The 12,579-nt window shown below is 56.8% G+C and overlaps 5 protein-coding genes across 5 annotated transcripts; 2 read left to right on the top strand and 3 right to left on the bottom strand.

Annotated features, from left to right (window-relative positions):
• Nucleotides 1–621: 621 nt before the first annotated feature.
• Nucleotides 622–1,700, bottom strand: N657DRAFT_639404 (NAD(P)-binding protein). Its single transcript, XM_062791771.1, has 3 exons — nucleotides 1,215–1,700; nucleotides 954–1,150; nucleotides 622–899 (listed from the first exon to the last, which is right to left on the bottom strand). The coding sequence occupies exons 1-3, from the start codon at nucleotides 1,672–1,674 to the stop codon at nucleotides 636–638; spliced, it is 921 nt and encodes a 306-aa protein (XP_062652665.1). The 5' UTR covers nucleotides 1,675–1,700; the 3' UTR covers nucleotides 622–635.
• Nucleotides 1,701–2,149: 449 nt separating this feature from the next.
• N657DRAFT_608737 (uncharacterized protein) lies at nucleotides 2,150–3,314 on the top strand. The gene is made up of 4 exons (XM_062790277.1): nucleotides 2,150–2,512; nucleotides 2,579–2,757; nucleotides 2,841–2,979; nucleotides 3,048–3,314. The coding sequence occupies exons 1-4, from the start codon at nucleotides 2,444–2,446 to the stop codon at nucleotides 3,186–3,188; spliced, it is 528 nt and encodes a 175-aa protein (XP_062652664.1). The 5' UTR covers nucleotides 2,150–2,443; the 3' UTR covers nucleotides 3,189–3,314.
• Nucleotides 3,315–3,350: 36 nt separating this feature from the next.
• Nucleotides 3,351–7,622, bottom strand: N657DRAFT_676611 (glycosyltransferase family 1 protein; the record flags this gene model as incomplete). The annotated part of the gene is made up of 4 exons (XM_062795909.1): nucleotides 3,351–5,586; nucleotides 5,641–6,645; nucleotides 6,701–7,373; nucleotides 7,439–7,622. The coding sequence occupies 4 exons, from the start codon at nucleotides 7,620–7,622 to the stop codon at nucleotides 3,351–3,353; spliced, it is 4,098 nt and encodes a 1,365-aa protein (XP_062652663.1).
• A 1,299-nt stretch (nucleotides 7,623–8,921) lies between these two features.
• Nucleotides 8,922–10,367, bottom strand: N657DRAFT_639401 (mitochondrial carrier). The gene is made up of 2 exons (XM_062791770.1): nucleotides 9,872–10,367; nucleotides 8,922–9,815 (listed from the first exon to the last, which is right to left on the bottom strand). Exons 1-2 carry the CDS (start codon nucleotides 10,166–10,168, stop codon nucleotides 8,994–8,996), a joined length of 1,119 nt encoding a protein of 372 aa, XP_062652662.1. The 5' UTR covers nucleotides 10,169–10,367; the 3' UTR covers nucleotides 8,922–8,993.
• A 1,076-nt stretch (nucleotides 10,368–11,443) lies between these two features.
• On the top strand, nucleotides 11,444–12,393 carry N657DRAFT_45024 (uncharacterized protein). The gene is made up of 2 exons (XM_062787442.1): nucleotides 11,444–11,639; nucleotides 11,722–12,393. Exons 1-2 carry the CDS (start codon nucleotides 11,553–11,555, stop codon nucleotides 12,142–12,144), a joined length of 510 nt encoding a protein of 169 aa, XP_062652661.1. The 5' UTR covers nucleotides 11,444–11,552; the 3' UTR covers nucleotides 12,145–12,393.
• Nucleotides 12,394–12,579: the final 186 nt, after the last annotated feature.

Raw genomic sequence — 12,579 nt, 5'->3', positions numbered from 1 at the left:
GCATTGTAAGCGGAAACAACGGTCTCTCGAAGTTCGCGTCGTCGTCCCGTCTCATGGTCTCGTGGCCCTTTCCCTGAATGGTCCCGAGTTCAGGTACGGATGATGTCATAAGGATTCACCCCGGCGGGTCTTGTGCCGAACCCCATCCCGGGCTTCCCCTATGAGAGGCCAGGAGAGTAGCAAACACCCAGCAGGCCCAATTGGCAAGAAACCGCTTTGCCGTAGTTTTCTTGTGCGCCATCGCATATTCGATTGGGCATCTACAATCTAACGGCTGTTTTTGTGATCAGGGCCAAGCCGGACGCCGCCCGGCCTCTTGGATGCAGTTGACCCACTTGCGCCGGTCTACACACGGTCGACGGCACATGGGCTGAATTCGGGAGTCCAAAGGACGACGGCCATCTTAAGTTACAGTCGTGGTGAGATAAATATTCTCGAACGGATCGATGTCCTTTTTCTTTCTTTGCCTCTGTTAGGATGACCAGAACAGAAGGAGATGATGTGCAGCGGATGGAATCGGCTGGAGAATGACATGCCAATAATTTGTGATCAAGGAATGTGGCGCTGTACTTCACATCGATCCCATTTTTCATGACTATGCACACATTAAATTACGCTACAGCTGCAATAGAGGGCTACTCCTTCTTGCCAGTCTCCCACACATCCTTGGCCGACAGGGCAAAATCCCTAAACTTCCTCGGGGCAGCCCCCGTAACAGCCAAGATCACATCGTTCGTCCGGTTCTCGGAGCCGAACTTGATGGCGGTATCCATGGCGCTCATCATTTTGGAGTAGTCCTCGGGCATGCCGAATCTCTGGTGGCGCTGCTCGAGCTCCTCAGCCGAGAGGTCGACGTGCACAATCTTCCTTCCGAGTACATCGGTGAGGATGCCAGCAATCTGTCAAAAGGCTCAGCAGGGTTCCCAACGCTGTGGTGATAGTCGAAGGCATACCTCGCCATAAGAAAGCAGCTCGGACCCGAGAACCAGATACTCGGTGTTCGGCGGCACCTTATTCGTCAGGGCGCGGACCGCGACAGCCGCGATGTCATCAGCCGCGACCCAAGGGATCTTGCCCTCGCCGGTAGCCGAGTAGATCTTGCTCTCCTCCCTGATACTCTTGACGTGATTAGACTGGTTGGCAAAGTTCTCTGTTTCCACCGTCAGCGACGCTCAAATCCCATCTCGTCTCCCAAAAGAAGAGAGAAAACGTACGCTGAAACCAGGTAGGCCTCAAGACAGCCCACTCCAGCTCCCCGCGGGTGCCCAGCTCTCTCAGATAGGAATGCACCTTGCCCATGGCCGGTCCGCCAGGCTCGACGGACGAGGCGCTTTGCAGCACGAAGCGGCGGGCGCCGCGCTCGCGGGCAAAGTCGACGAACGAGGTCATCAGGCGGTCGGCGTCCAGCGAAAGTGGTGCGATCAGGTAGACTGATCGGACCGGGAAAGGAAAGGCAGAAAAGGCGCTGGACCAGGTGTCTGCGTTGTGCCAGTCGAAGCTAACATGTCGGACGTTTTGGGGTTGTTCCTCTGATGACGAGGTGCCGTTGCGGGATGCGATGAGGATGTGGTAGGGCGGTGAGTTTGTTGTCGAGTGGTAGGATGAGAGCTGTCGGACAATCCGGCTGCCAACTGTGCCGGTGCCGCCGAGGACGAGGATGGCTTGGGAGGACATGGTGTGGTATGATCGTGTTGGTGGGGGTTAAGGCTAGCTAAGGTAGTGGTGGTTTGGCGTTTAATGATACTAAAACGGAGTGCAGGTCGTGGGATTTGTGTTTGTGACTGTCGGGTGTTCTGACTGAGACTGAGTCTTTGAGACTGAATTGTGAGACTGAGTTGTGAGATGAGCTGTGCGGTATCCGAGTCGTCAGAGTCGGCAAAGGAAGTGAGGCTCTATTTAACTTGGAAACTCCATGGTGAGTTCATCAGGCCCGAAGGCTTGGCCCGCCAGCGCCAAGAAGTGGTGAAACGATCTCGGAGTTTGCACGCGTAGTTATCGCCGCAATTGGCCAATCATAAGACAACTTCTGCTGTGTGCTTGCCTGATCCGGTACCTGCCTCCTATGACCTTACGTTAAGTCCGGCGACCCCACTATCTCTCCGGTTGGTGGAGTCCCGCCCGGATGCTTACGGTGTTAAGGACTACCTTGCTGGGACATGTCCTCAAGATCGTTCCGGAATTCGTGATTGATGAGAACGGAACGGTGGTCTTTCACCCGGAATGATGTCGGCGCCGTTACGGAGTTACGGTTGACTTGCGACACGTTCGATTATATAAATCCTCAACCCGTCTCCAAGATCCCAACATCATCAATTCCATCCATCCCACGACACAAACGAACCTGATCACTGCACAGCAAAACAGCACCTTTCACTCTACAATAACCCACAGCTCTCACCTCACATCAAACAACAACCAACTACAACACGCCGAAGTCAACAAAATGGCCTCGTACGACATCGCCCAATACCTTCTCGACCGCGCCAACATCCACGACACCGTTACCAAAGTGGTATGTCCCTCCCTCACCACCTCCCTTTCATGAAGCATGTCTTCTCAACACAAAAAAACAAACCAGCCTCTTTACTACGACACGCACAACCTGGCCGGCCTCGAGTCTGAGGTCTACGCGCCAACCATCGAAATCGACTACACCTCGATCCTCGGCGGCGAACCCCGCCTCGTGTCCCGCGCCGATTGGATCGACGAGGTGGGCGGTATCCTCAACAAGTTCGCGGCCAGCCAGCACGTCACAACGTAATTTTCCTTTCTACACACAGTCATAGGTAAAACTATGCAACGGATGGAAACGAAGAGGCTAACGGACAATAATGATACAGCGGCATCATCATCCACCTCCCGCAACCCGGCGCCAGAGTCGCCCGGCCCGACAAGGTGACTGTCTACGCACAGGTGGGCGGGAACTTGGTTGGCAAGAGCGAGGGTGGCGATTCGACGGTGCGGTTGACGCAGAATGGGGTATGTTTTGATTTGTTTCTTCTTTCGAAGACAGAGAAAACGCGGAATATGCTGACCAGCAATTCCAGGGCCTCCTCGAAGCTGATCTTATCTGTGATGCCGACCTCGAGAAGCAGGGGCAGAATCCGTGGCGGATCTCCAAGTACAAGGTGACCAAGAAGTGGGACAGGGGGGATACGACTGTGGTGGCAGATCTCACAAAGAACTGAGCAGTATAGTTGTACCGTACGGTACAAATTATGACTTTGATGAAAAGCCAGGCACACATTCTACCAGGGTATTCTTCGCCTTAAATCCATCATAAGATCAAGCGCCCACAATCAAGACAATCACGCCAGATTCCTTGACCCCTCTCATACTTAACCCGTCGCTCAACCCTCCCACCTCGGCCTCGACGGTCCCACCCCCAGGCCACTCCCACTCCCACCACCACTGCCCCTAGCCCCACTCATCCTCAAACTCTCCTCAATCGCCCTCCTCAATTCCTCGTCCTCCTCCCCAGCCTGTTGGCCCTCATTCCCACCTGTTTGCCCCTGCCCCTGCCCCCGCGAGGAGGAAACAGGCTGCTTCCCCTTCCCCGCCGCCGCCTCCCGCGCCATCCGAAACTCCTCCTCGGCGAGGCTCTGCTTCATGACATACTCGAGCACAATCTCCTCCTCGGTCCGCTGCCGCGCCATCGCCTCGGTCCAGCCGCGGTGCAACCGCTCCGACTCCTCCAATGCCCGACGCAACAGTTCCTCTTCTCCCCCTTGCGCGTCTCCTTCTTCCCTGTTGTGGGGGGGACTCTGCGTTGTTGTGGTTGTTGAGGGAGCGTGGTGGTTGCCCGGCAATTCCGCCACTGCCGGCTGCTGCTGCTGCTGCTGGTCGGCCACGAGCCTGACGGTCGACTGTTGTGGTTGTTGTCTCGCGACCTCTGCTGTGTTGGAATGATAGTTCTGGTAGTGGTCGTTCGCTTGCTGGAAGTGCAGCTCATCCTGCTGTTGAAGGTGGTGTGCCTGCTCCTCCAGCTCCTGCTCCAGCAGACTCCTTCGGACGGCCTCCTCAACCAGCGCCTGGTATTCCTCGTCGGTGATGTTGGTCCACTCTTCGATCGACAGCTCGCCAGAGTCGCCGGGGCCAATCTTTTGATCAGCGATCCAACCGCCAAAGGTCTGGCTTGGGGTCTGGTGCTGGGGATGGCCTTGTTGCTGCTGCTGCTGCTGCTCAGCAGCCCTGCGCATCTCCATCACACTCGCCCTGATCGCCGCCTCGACCCTGGCATCTTCCTCCGGATCGCCCGTCGACGTCTGCAGAACCGACTCTTGAATTGCCCGCTCCAGGGCCTCGTGGTCCTCAAAGGAAAAATTACTCGACGCAGAGCTGGCCGTGGTGGGCGGGAGCGTCGCCGCCCAGGTAGTGGGCGAGTTGACGTTGCCGTTGACGTTGCTCGCGGTTCGCCGTCTGCTCCACGGCAAGCTCAGCCGCCCTGTCTTCGCCGAGGGACCGCCCTCCGGCGTACCAATGGTGTTTCCCGGCACCTCCGCTGAGTTATGAGCGGTAGCGACTACCTCCGCCGCTGCCTTGGCCGCCGCCTTCGCCCTCTCACTCTCCTTCTGCTTCAGCAGATAAAACCCCTTGAGCTCATCCCGCTTGGCATGCCACCTCGTCATGATATCGTGCTTCTCCTCGGCCGTCGCCCCGGCCATATCCTCCTCTCCCTGCAGCACGCGCGACGTGATGATGTAATTCACCGAGCTCTTGGTGAACTTCCTGCGCACCTCGGCCTGGATGCCCTGCATCGTGTACGCAGGAATAGCGCAAAGGGCCGCGGCATTCTTGAAGAAGAGGCCGCCGACGCCCTTGCCGAACCCCTTCACGAACCCCTTGGCCCCTTCCTTCTCAGCGCCCTTCCACGGCTGCGTGAACAGCCCCGACGTCCCGTCGTACACCCCCAAGCCGAACTCCTTCCCGGCTACCTTCATGCCGCTGACGAGGCCGGTGACTTTCTCAGGCGGCCGGACTGTGTCGTCGTTGTAGAGTTTGGGGGCGTTGCGGAACCCCCGAGCCATGCCGAGGCAGAAGTTGGAGTAGAACTTCATACCCGCGCCGACGATGCGGCCGACGCCTTTGCCGGCTGCGATGGCTACGTCGAGGTTGACGGTGCTGGATGGGACCGCCGAGGGCATAGCTGGGGACTCGAGGCTAGTGGGTGTTCGCGACGGCACAGGGGGAGGGGTTGCCGGGGCTCCGGACGGTTGTGGAGAGAGGCTGCCGCTCAGCGAACGCGTGGAGGATTGGACGATCGCTAACAACTCGGCTGATCCGTGAGCTGTAGCATGTGAAGAGATGCTAGCCGGAGCGGAGCGGGAATCTGCCCTCTGGTGAGCCGCAGGACCGCTCTCGACAGATGGCGTTGCGGTCAAGATGGAGTGTGCGTCTTCCGCTTTCGCCGTGCCGTCTTCAGGGGCAGCCTTGTCCTTGTCCTTCTTCCCCTGAGCCTTAAAGATCTCTCGAGGGAAATCCGCCACGGCCATGGTCAGTGCACCAACATCTCCGACAATTGCCAGAATGACCGCTGAAATGGGGTCCCAAGGCTGCTCATCAGTATTGTAGTCGATCGACCGATATCTGGAAAAAGTTAGCAACGCGCCCTCAGTGTGTCCCACGCCCTGGTGTTCTTACAATTTAAGATCCGAATACTTCACCCAGCCCTGCTTCACCACAATGGCGGCGGCCAGAGCGCTCAGGCGGACCTTGGACCTCCTGACCCGCCAGACCGCCACCCGGCTAGGAGCCAGGGAGCACCGCATATTGTCAGTATTGAGAAACTGATGGAAACTCTTGCCGGCAACATCAACACCCTTCTCCTGCTTGATCCTCTCACCCAGCTCTTGCGCGCGAGCCTGTGTCTCGGGCCGCATCGTGAACTCAATGGCAGCCGCCAGGTTCTCGGCCGTCAGCTTCTTGTACGGGATCGGGGCTGGGCCAGCTCCAGATCTGGCGACCATGGAGCCCCAAAATATCTGATCTCCAAAGAACGGCACCACGACCGTCGGTCTTCCAGCTCTGATGCCGGCCGCGGTCGTGCCGGCACCGCCATGGTGAACCACGGCAGCAACGTGCCTGAATAGCCAGTCATGGGGGCAGTTGCCGAGCATGAAGACGCCCTCGGGCACATCAGCCGAGTCGCCGCCTATGCCGCCCCATCCTTTCGACACGATCGCCCGTACACCGGACTTGATGATTGCATTGAAAATGGTATGAGTGAGTGCATCCGGGTCATCAACGACAATAGAGCCAAAACCGACATAAACTGGCGGTGGCCCGGCCGCGAGGAACCGGGCGAGCTCCGGCTCAGGGGTGTAGTTCGATTCAAGATTCAGAAAGAAGAAGCCGGATACGGTTATCTCTGGCGCCCAGTCTGCGGGTTTCGGGGTCAAAGCGGGTGACCAGCAGTACGTGGCAGGGATCCGTAGCCGGGTGAGCAAGCCCGGTGCCCACAGGAGGGAGATAGGGTCGAGGTCGAGAATGTTGTATCGGAACCGGTTGATCAGATCGCCGAGTCCCTGCCAAGTCATCATCTCAACCAAAGCGTATGAGACGTAGTTGGTTATGGCGGCGTCGGCGTTGGTCGCGACCACATCAGCAAGGGGGTGTGGGAATGCTCGCGTGGGTGTCCAGGGCATCCTGCGTTCCTGTGAGTCAGTGGTGTACTTTGGCGATAAGAAAACAAGACACTTACGTGAACATCATATGCAGTGGAATACCCAGCTTCTCGGCAATGTGGATGTGTGCAAAACTGGGCGGATTCGCAATGATGGCATCTGCCACGAAAGGCCGATGCCCCGGATCGCCGGGCAATAAGAACCGTTCATCTAGGGGCTCGTCTCTTTTGTGCTGCGGCGGTGCAATACCCATGCCGTCACCCGCCTCGAAACAGGACCGCCAACACCCCATGAGGATCTCCTTGATCTCCTGGCGGCGCCGCTGGATGTCGCCGTTCTTTAAGGTCTCCAAGCCAGGCATCAGACCCGGGTTTTTGACCATGAAAGCCATGAGCTGGGCCGGGTCTCCGCCGATGTTGAAGAACTCGAGCCCGTTCTCTTCGACAAAGGACTTGAAGTTGGCGTGTGTGGCCACGCGCACGCGGTGCCCGTACGTGTCGCGCAGGACCTGTCCCAAGGCCACAAAGGGCTGAACATCGCCTCTTGACCCGACGATCTGAATCACCACGTTCAGTCGGGGCGGCGGTGTTTGGCCGGGCTGACCCCCCAGACTCGGCGGGATGTAGGCCGGCGGGAGGGGTCCAGCAGGGAACGGGGTCTCGGCACGGAGCTGCCTCGTGAGGGCGGGAGTTAGAAGCTCCGATAATCGCTGGTTCTTCTCATTGATATGGATATTGACGCGACCGTCGGCTGGACAAGTTTGGTCAGTTGCTCATGTAAAGAGAGAGGCCAGAATCATGATGTCCTTCGCTCACTTGTAACGGCAGCATCGGCGGCAAAGCCGGCCCGGGAAAACTGCAGTTGGTCATGATGTTCGCCGTAGGCGGGGGGTGCAACATCGACGTCGGCGTCTTCGAAGTCCTCGTCCATGGGGACAGCGTTGGTCCTCCCACGGCGAGTGTTCCCTGTGATCCGCCGCGGAAGCGAGCCTTCAGTCATTGCGAAGGAGGGCAAGCCCGGATTTGGTCGAGGAGCTGATTCCCTACGAATATTCGCACGACTTGCTCGATTTGGCGGGGAACTCTCTCGGCGACTTTCAAGGGCTCGACGGTATGCTTCAGCAGAGGCAATCCACTCCTCCATGGGGCGATGGGCACCGTGGTGAGAAGGTGCAAAGGCCGGCGGACAGGATTGCTGGCGTCAAACAAACAAGTAAGAGGTTGGAAGGCAACTACATGTGATTTCTGAGGTTGAAGGTTGGTCTGGATCCTGGTTCGTTTCAACGGAGTACACGCGGGGCCATTGTATCGGCAGTGCTCAGCTTTAGGAGGTAACCGAGTGAGAGCACTTTGATGGGTGAGGTCATGTAAGGCGGTCAGATTTGGATGAGATTGAGTTGGCGAGGCACTGCAGCATGCGGGAGGGGGGGGTAATGCGTCAACGTCCAGTTCTTTTGTGCCTCGACGATGGTCGTGCAGGGCAGCCAAAAAAAAATCAGGTAAGATACGGAGGTACGGATACTGCTGGAAGTCGACAATGGAATCTTGAAGTCCCGGTCATCGCTTTGTCATCGTTGTAACGGCAGCGGCGTCTGCATCTTAGCTCCCGCCCCCATCTCCAATGGACGATGACCGGCACAAGCTTTATTAGACGAATGGGCAGTCAAGTGAGGCGATGCTTCCAAGCTGGCTCGGCACCGCCCAGTGCCCACAGTGCCTCCACACTGTACTTGACACTGGCGAGGGATTGAATTCAAGCTCAATTCCGCAATGCTTTTTAACTTGCTTCTAAACTTGAAGTTTTGGACGACGCAGTCAACATGCCTTTTCACGGGGCGGGGAGCCGGAAAGTTGTTAACCCTTGAAGCACAGTGCAGAATGTATGCCGCAGCACCGCAGCTTAGGATACTGCACACCTGTGATGGCTCCCATCAACATGTCATCCGTCGACGACCAAGTGGAATCGACGGGACGCGTGTTTTGGAATACGCGGGCACACAGGGCTTCAGATGATGCTACAGTCCATGCCTCCGTACAGCTGCGCCATGCATGATACGGGCGTGGACCGCGTCATCATGTCCAGATTTGGCGAGCCATACCGAATGGAGAGGGCAGCTTGGCAATTGTAGTGGAACCGACCTTTGACTATCGCATCATCTCTCGTTTCCCCGAACCATTCAACTGCCATGGAAATGAGAAATCAAGGGACAAATACACACATAACGCACAGGTTATCAACGTGGCTTGCTGCTTGACATTGAACTCTCCGGCTCCGCTCATTCTTGCTTGACCTTCTCCGGCGGCGGCGCACCGCCTGTCGTCGGGAAGCCCATAAAGATCTTGAAATAATCCTGCAAAGCGGTCAGTCTTATCATCTAAGTTCTCCCCTCCAGACAAGACTCACATAGATCATCCACTGCAGCCCGGTCAGTGTACCAATCATGACGATTCTGACCGGCAGGCCGTTCCAGAGCCCCCTGAATCCGATGTCCTTGTATATCCTCGACGTGACAGCGCCGAATCCCTCTCCAGGCTTGCGGTACGCGTTCAACTTGCTGACCATGACGTCGGCCGGGTGCGACACGATGGCGCACAGGATACCCGCCAGATAGCCGCCCACAAATGACACCCCCGTCTGCGCCGCCTTGCTATAGTCGCTCTTGGTCCCCGGCAGCCGGGCGTAGATCATCTCGATTATGGTCTCAAACGATGCAAACTTCATCATGGTGTAGGGGATCTGCCGCCCCCACAACGGGTAGAGGCCCTTGTACAGCCCGCTGACGCCCTCGGCGGCTGTGATCTTGCTGAACCCGTCGAAAGTGCCCTTGTACTGCGCTGGGATGGTCGCCTGCATGCGCACCTTGATCGCCTCAAACGGGCACAGCGCAATGTCGGCCAGGAACTCGGCCGACGCCGACGCCGACAGGTACAGCGCCGTCTTGTACTTGTACGCCGCCTCGGGCCCGGCCAGGTCAGAGTACGTCTTCTTGAAGTATTCGTACCACCCGTACTTGAAGGCGCCCTGCGCCGAGTAGCCGAAGAAGGTGGGGCTCCAGCCCGTAAAGACGCCGCGGACGCCTTCGGTGCGGTAGATGTGGCCCCACGCTTGGAAGTTGCCCTTGTACAGCTTCGAGTCAACCTGGCGGCGCGTCTTGACAAGGTCCAAAGGCGTCACAGCCGTGTGCGTCAAGCCCTGTATGCGTATCGTCAGCATGGGAGGCGAGTGAGCCATTGCCCAAGACTACTCACACAGGCCATCATGCCGCCAAAAGTGCAAGCGGCATAGTATTTCCCTGAGTACAGCTCCATCTTGCCTGCCTTGGCCTGCGCTTTCTGACTCGCCGCCTCAAACTCCTTAGCGGCCTCCGCGCTCAGCTTCTGCGCCTTGTTCTTCGCATCGTCAATGACCGAGTACGCCGGGTAGAGCTCAAGACGGGCTTGGTGCGGCGTTGGGCCGCTCGCATTGGCCTTGTTCTGCGATGGGCCTCGGCGGTAGGGGCTGCCGAAGGTGTTCTGCAGGGTGTCGTAGTTGGGGAAGAGCGGCATCTTTGTCAGGAACTGTGGCTGGCAACTACATTCCTGTCAGCAAGCTGAGATCTTGAAAGAAGTGGCCCAGTTTAATGGGTCTGAGTAATCCGAGCACATGTCAAGCGGCTCGGAGCTGCGAAGAGCCGCCCATGACGTTATCGAGGCAGTCCGGCGTCCACCGAAGCGAATCCCGGTTCTTGGGGTGTCTGTGTGTTCGAGGAACGGACTTACACGATCTTCTATTTCCTTAAAGGGATCTCGGAAAGGGAGACCGGCGTCCGTTGCTATGATATAAAGCTGTCTAAGGTGCGGTGAATGGGAGGTGAGAGAATAAGTCTCCGAAAGTTGATGAAACAGGTTCCTGGCCGTCCTTTGGCAAGATTCATTAGGTAAGCCTTTGATCTATGGCGTATGTCAAGTACCTAAGGTCCTTTGTATCAATTTGCTTTGCACAGCGGATTTAACGGACCTAAGGGGCACACATCTACACAGTAACCGCGAAGGAAGGAGCTGGCCTTCCCGATGAGACCAACCACAAACAGCATTCCTTCCCGAGTCGGTGGAGGGGCACCGGCGAGTTTTCCCGAGCTACGAGTGATAAGCCTGGACGGGAGTTCTTAAGAACGGCAATTCCCTTGATAAAGCAATCGAGTAGGAACATAGTTCCTTCATATTGAAGAAGCTAAGGTGTACATCTAATATATTGTCATGACATCTGAACTGCGCAGATGTTTTCCAATCAAGCTACAGAACGCTTCTCGGACGATGACGTAATTAACCGTTAACTTCACTTAGCTCGCGCTCGCAAAGTCAATCCCGATCTCTCCCATCCTTGTCGCCGCCGGACCCCAAAACCGGTTTGAACAGATCTTTGATTCCCGTCATTATAGCAGTAACGTATGGCCATAGTTCCTAGATAATTGAACAGAACATCACAAGTCATGTTCTTCTCAAGTGAGAGCTATTGGAAATGTCTCCGAGACTGTCGACTATCCAGGGCCTCCACTTAAGATCCACCCGCCAAGCAACATGTACTTTAGTTAGACGAGAGCATCGTTGGGCAATTGCACCCTTTCCGGAGTATGGCCCCAGAGTCACTAATACTCTCACTTTCTTACTATGGTGTCCAGCTGGCTCTACGGTAGTTATTCTTTCATATCTCTCTATTTTTTCTCCCTTCTAGATTGTAGGTTTCTTCGATGTTGAGCCCCCTGCGAGGTCGTGAGACCATAGCGAGACCCACTCTTCAGCGCGCTGTAACATGTGATTGGCAGTAACAATGGAACGCGAAAGACTCCAACCGTTTGAGCGACCTCAAACTTCAGCCTACCCATGCACGGGGAAGACAGTCTTAGATCGCCAGAGCGCACAACAAGTAAAATAGCCATCACTACGCTTGACAATGACCGATATAATGGCGCAACCATCCCAGGCCCAAGCCTCCGAGTCTCAACCTTTTGTCTCCAAATGGGCCTCGAGATACCGCGGGGTAAGTCCGCCGTCATCCCACCTCATTCATCATCCCACACCAGCAACCCCCCAACTAAACACCCCGGAAACCCTTGCAACAGGCAACAGTAGAGGACCTCGACCCGCCCGCCGCCCTCTCCCTCACGCCCTCCGACACCATCTCGCTCGCGCTCCTGTCAGCCTTCGAACGCGACTACACGCACCTGACCATCGTCGACTCGTCGACGCGCGCCCTGCTGGGGTACCTCTCGATCCCGCACCTGCAGGCGCTGCTCGAGGCCGGGCGCGTGAAGCCCGAGGACGAGGTGCGCACGGCCATGATCCGGTTCCGGCGCCGCGGCGCAAAGTACAAGATCATCACCATGGAGACCCCGCTGGAGGAGCTCGAGGCCTTCTTTGAGGGCTATGAGACCGGCGGGCAGAAGCAGGACTTTGCCGTCATCACGGATGAGGGGAGGAGGTTTGTGCTTGGGGTGGCGACAAGGGGGGATTTGGAGGAATTTGTTAAACGGAGGCCGGCGTGAACATCGCGGGGCGAGGAGGGGGTTGCGTTGAGAGCGGAAAGGAAAGATGAGGCTTAATGGGTGAGGGGGAATATCTATCATACGGAGGCGTTTGGTTCTGGCATTGCAGTTTCTATCAGCGGTAATGGGGCATTCAACATGGATAGCACACTCGTGAGAGGCGGTTCAATACCCGAGGAAGGTTGAGAACGCTCAGATTCCCTTCGGAGCTTAAGCTACGTCGGCTTTTCATGGTTTTGTCGACGATACACGAAGTGCAAACAAATGGGTTCAATTGTGTGAGTTCCGCCGGGAAGTGATGGATGTATGGCCGGCACCTGTAATAGTAACTTGGTTGCTACTCCTGCAGAACCGCTTCTACCACGGATGCGGGTTGCAACAGAACCAAGACTCTGGCCAAAAACCATGCTTATACGGCGCCAATGACCGCTGTCC

Source organism: Parathielavia appendiculata (assembly GCF_033297405.1).
Source record: "Parathielavia appendiculata strain CBS 731.68 unplaced genomic scaffold N657scaffold_1, whole genome shotgun sequence".
NCBI lineage: Eukaryota > Fungi > Ascomycota > Sordariomycetes > Sordariales > Chaetomiaceae > Parathielavia > Parathielavia appendiculata.
Note: the sequence above shows the minus strand (reverse complement) of the source record. Positions and strands in the feature narration are given on the sequence as shown.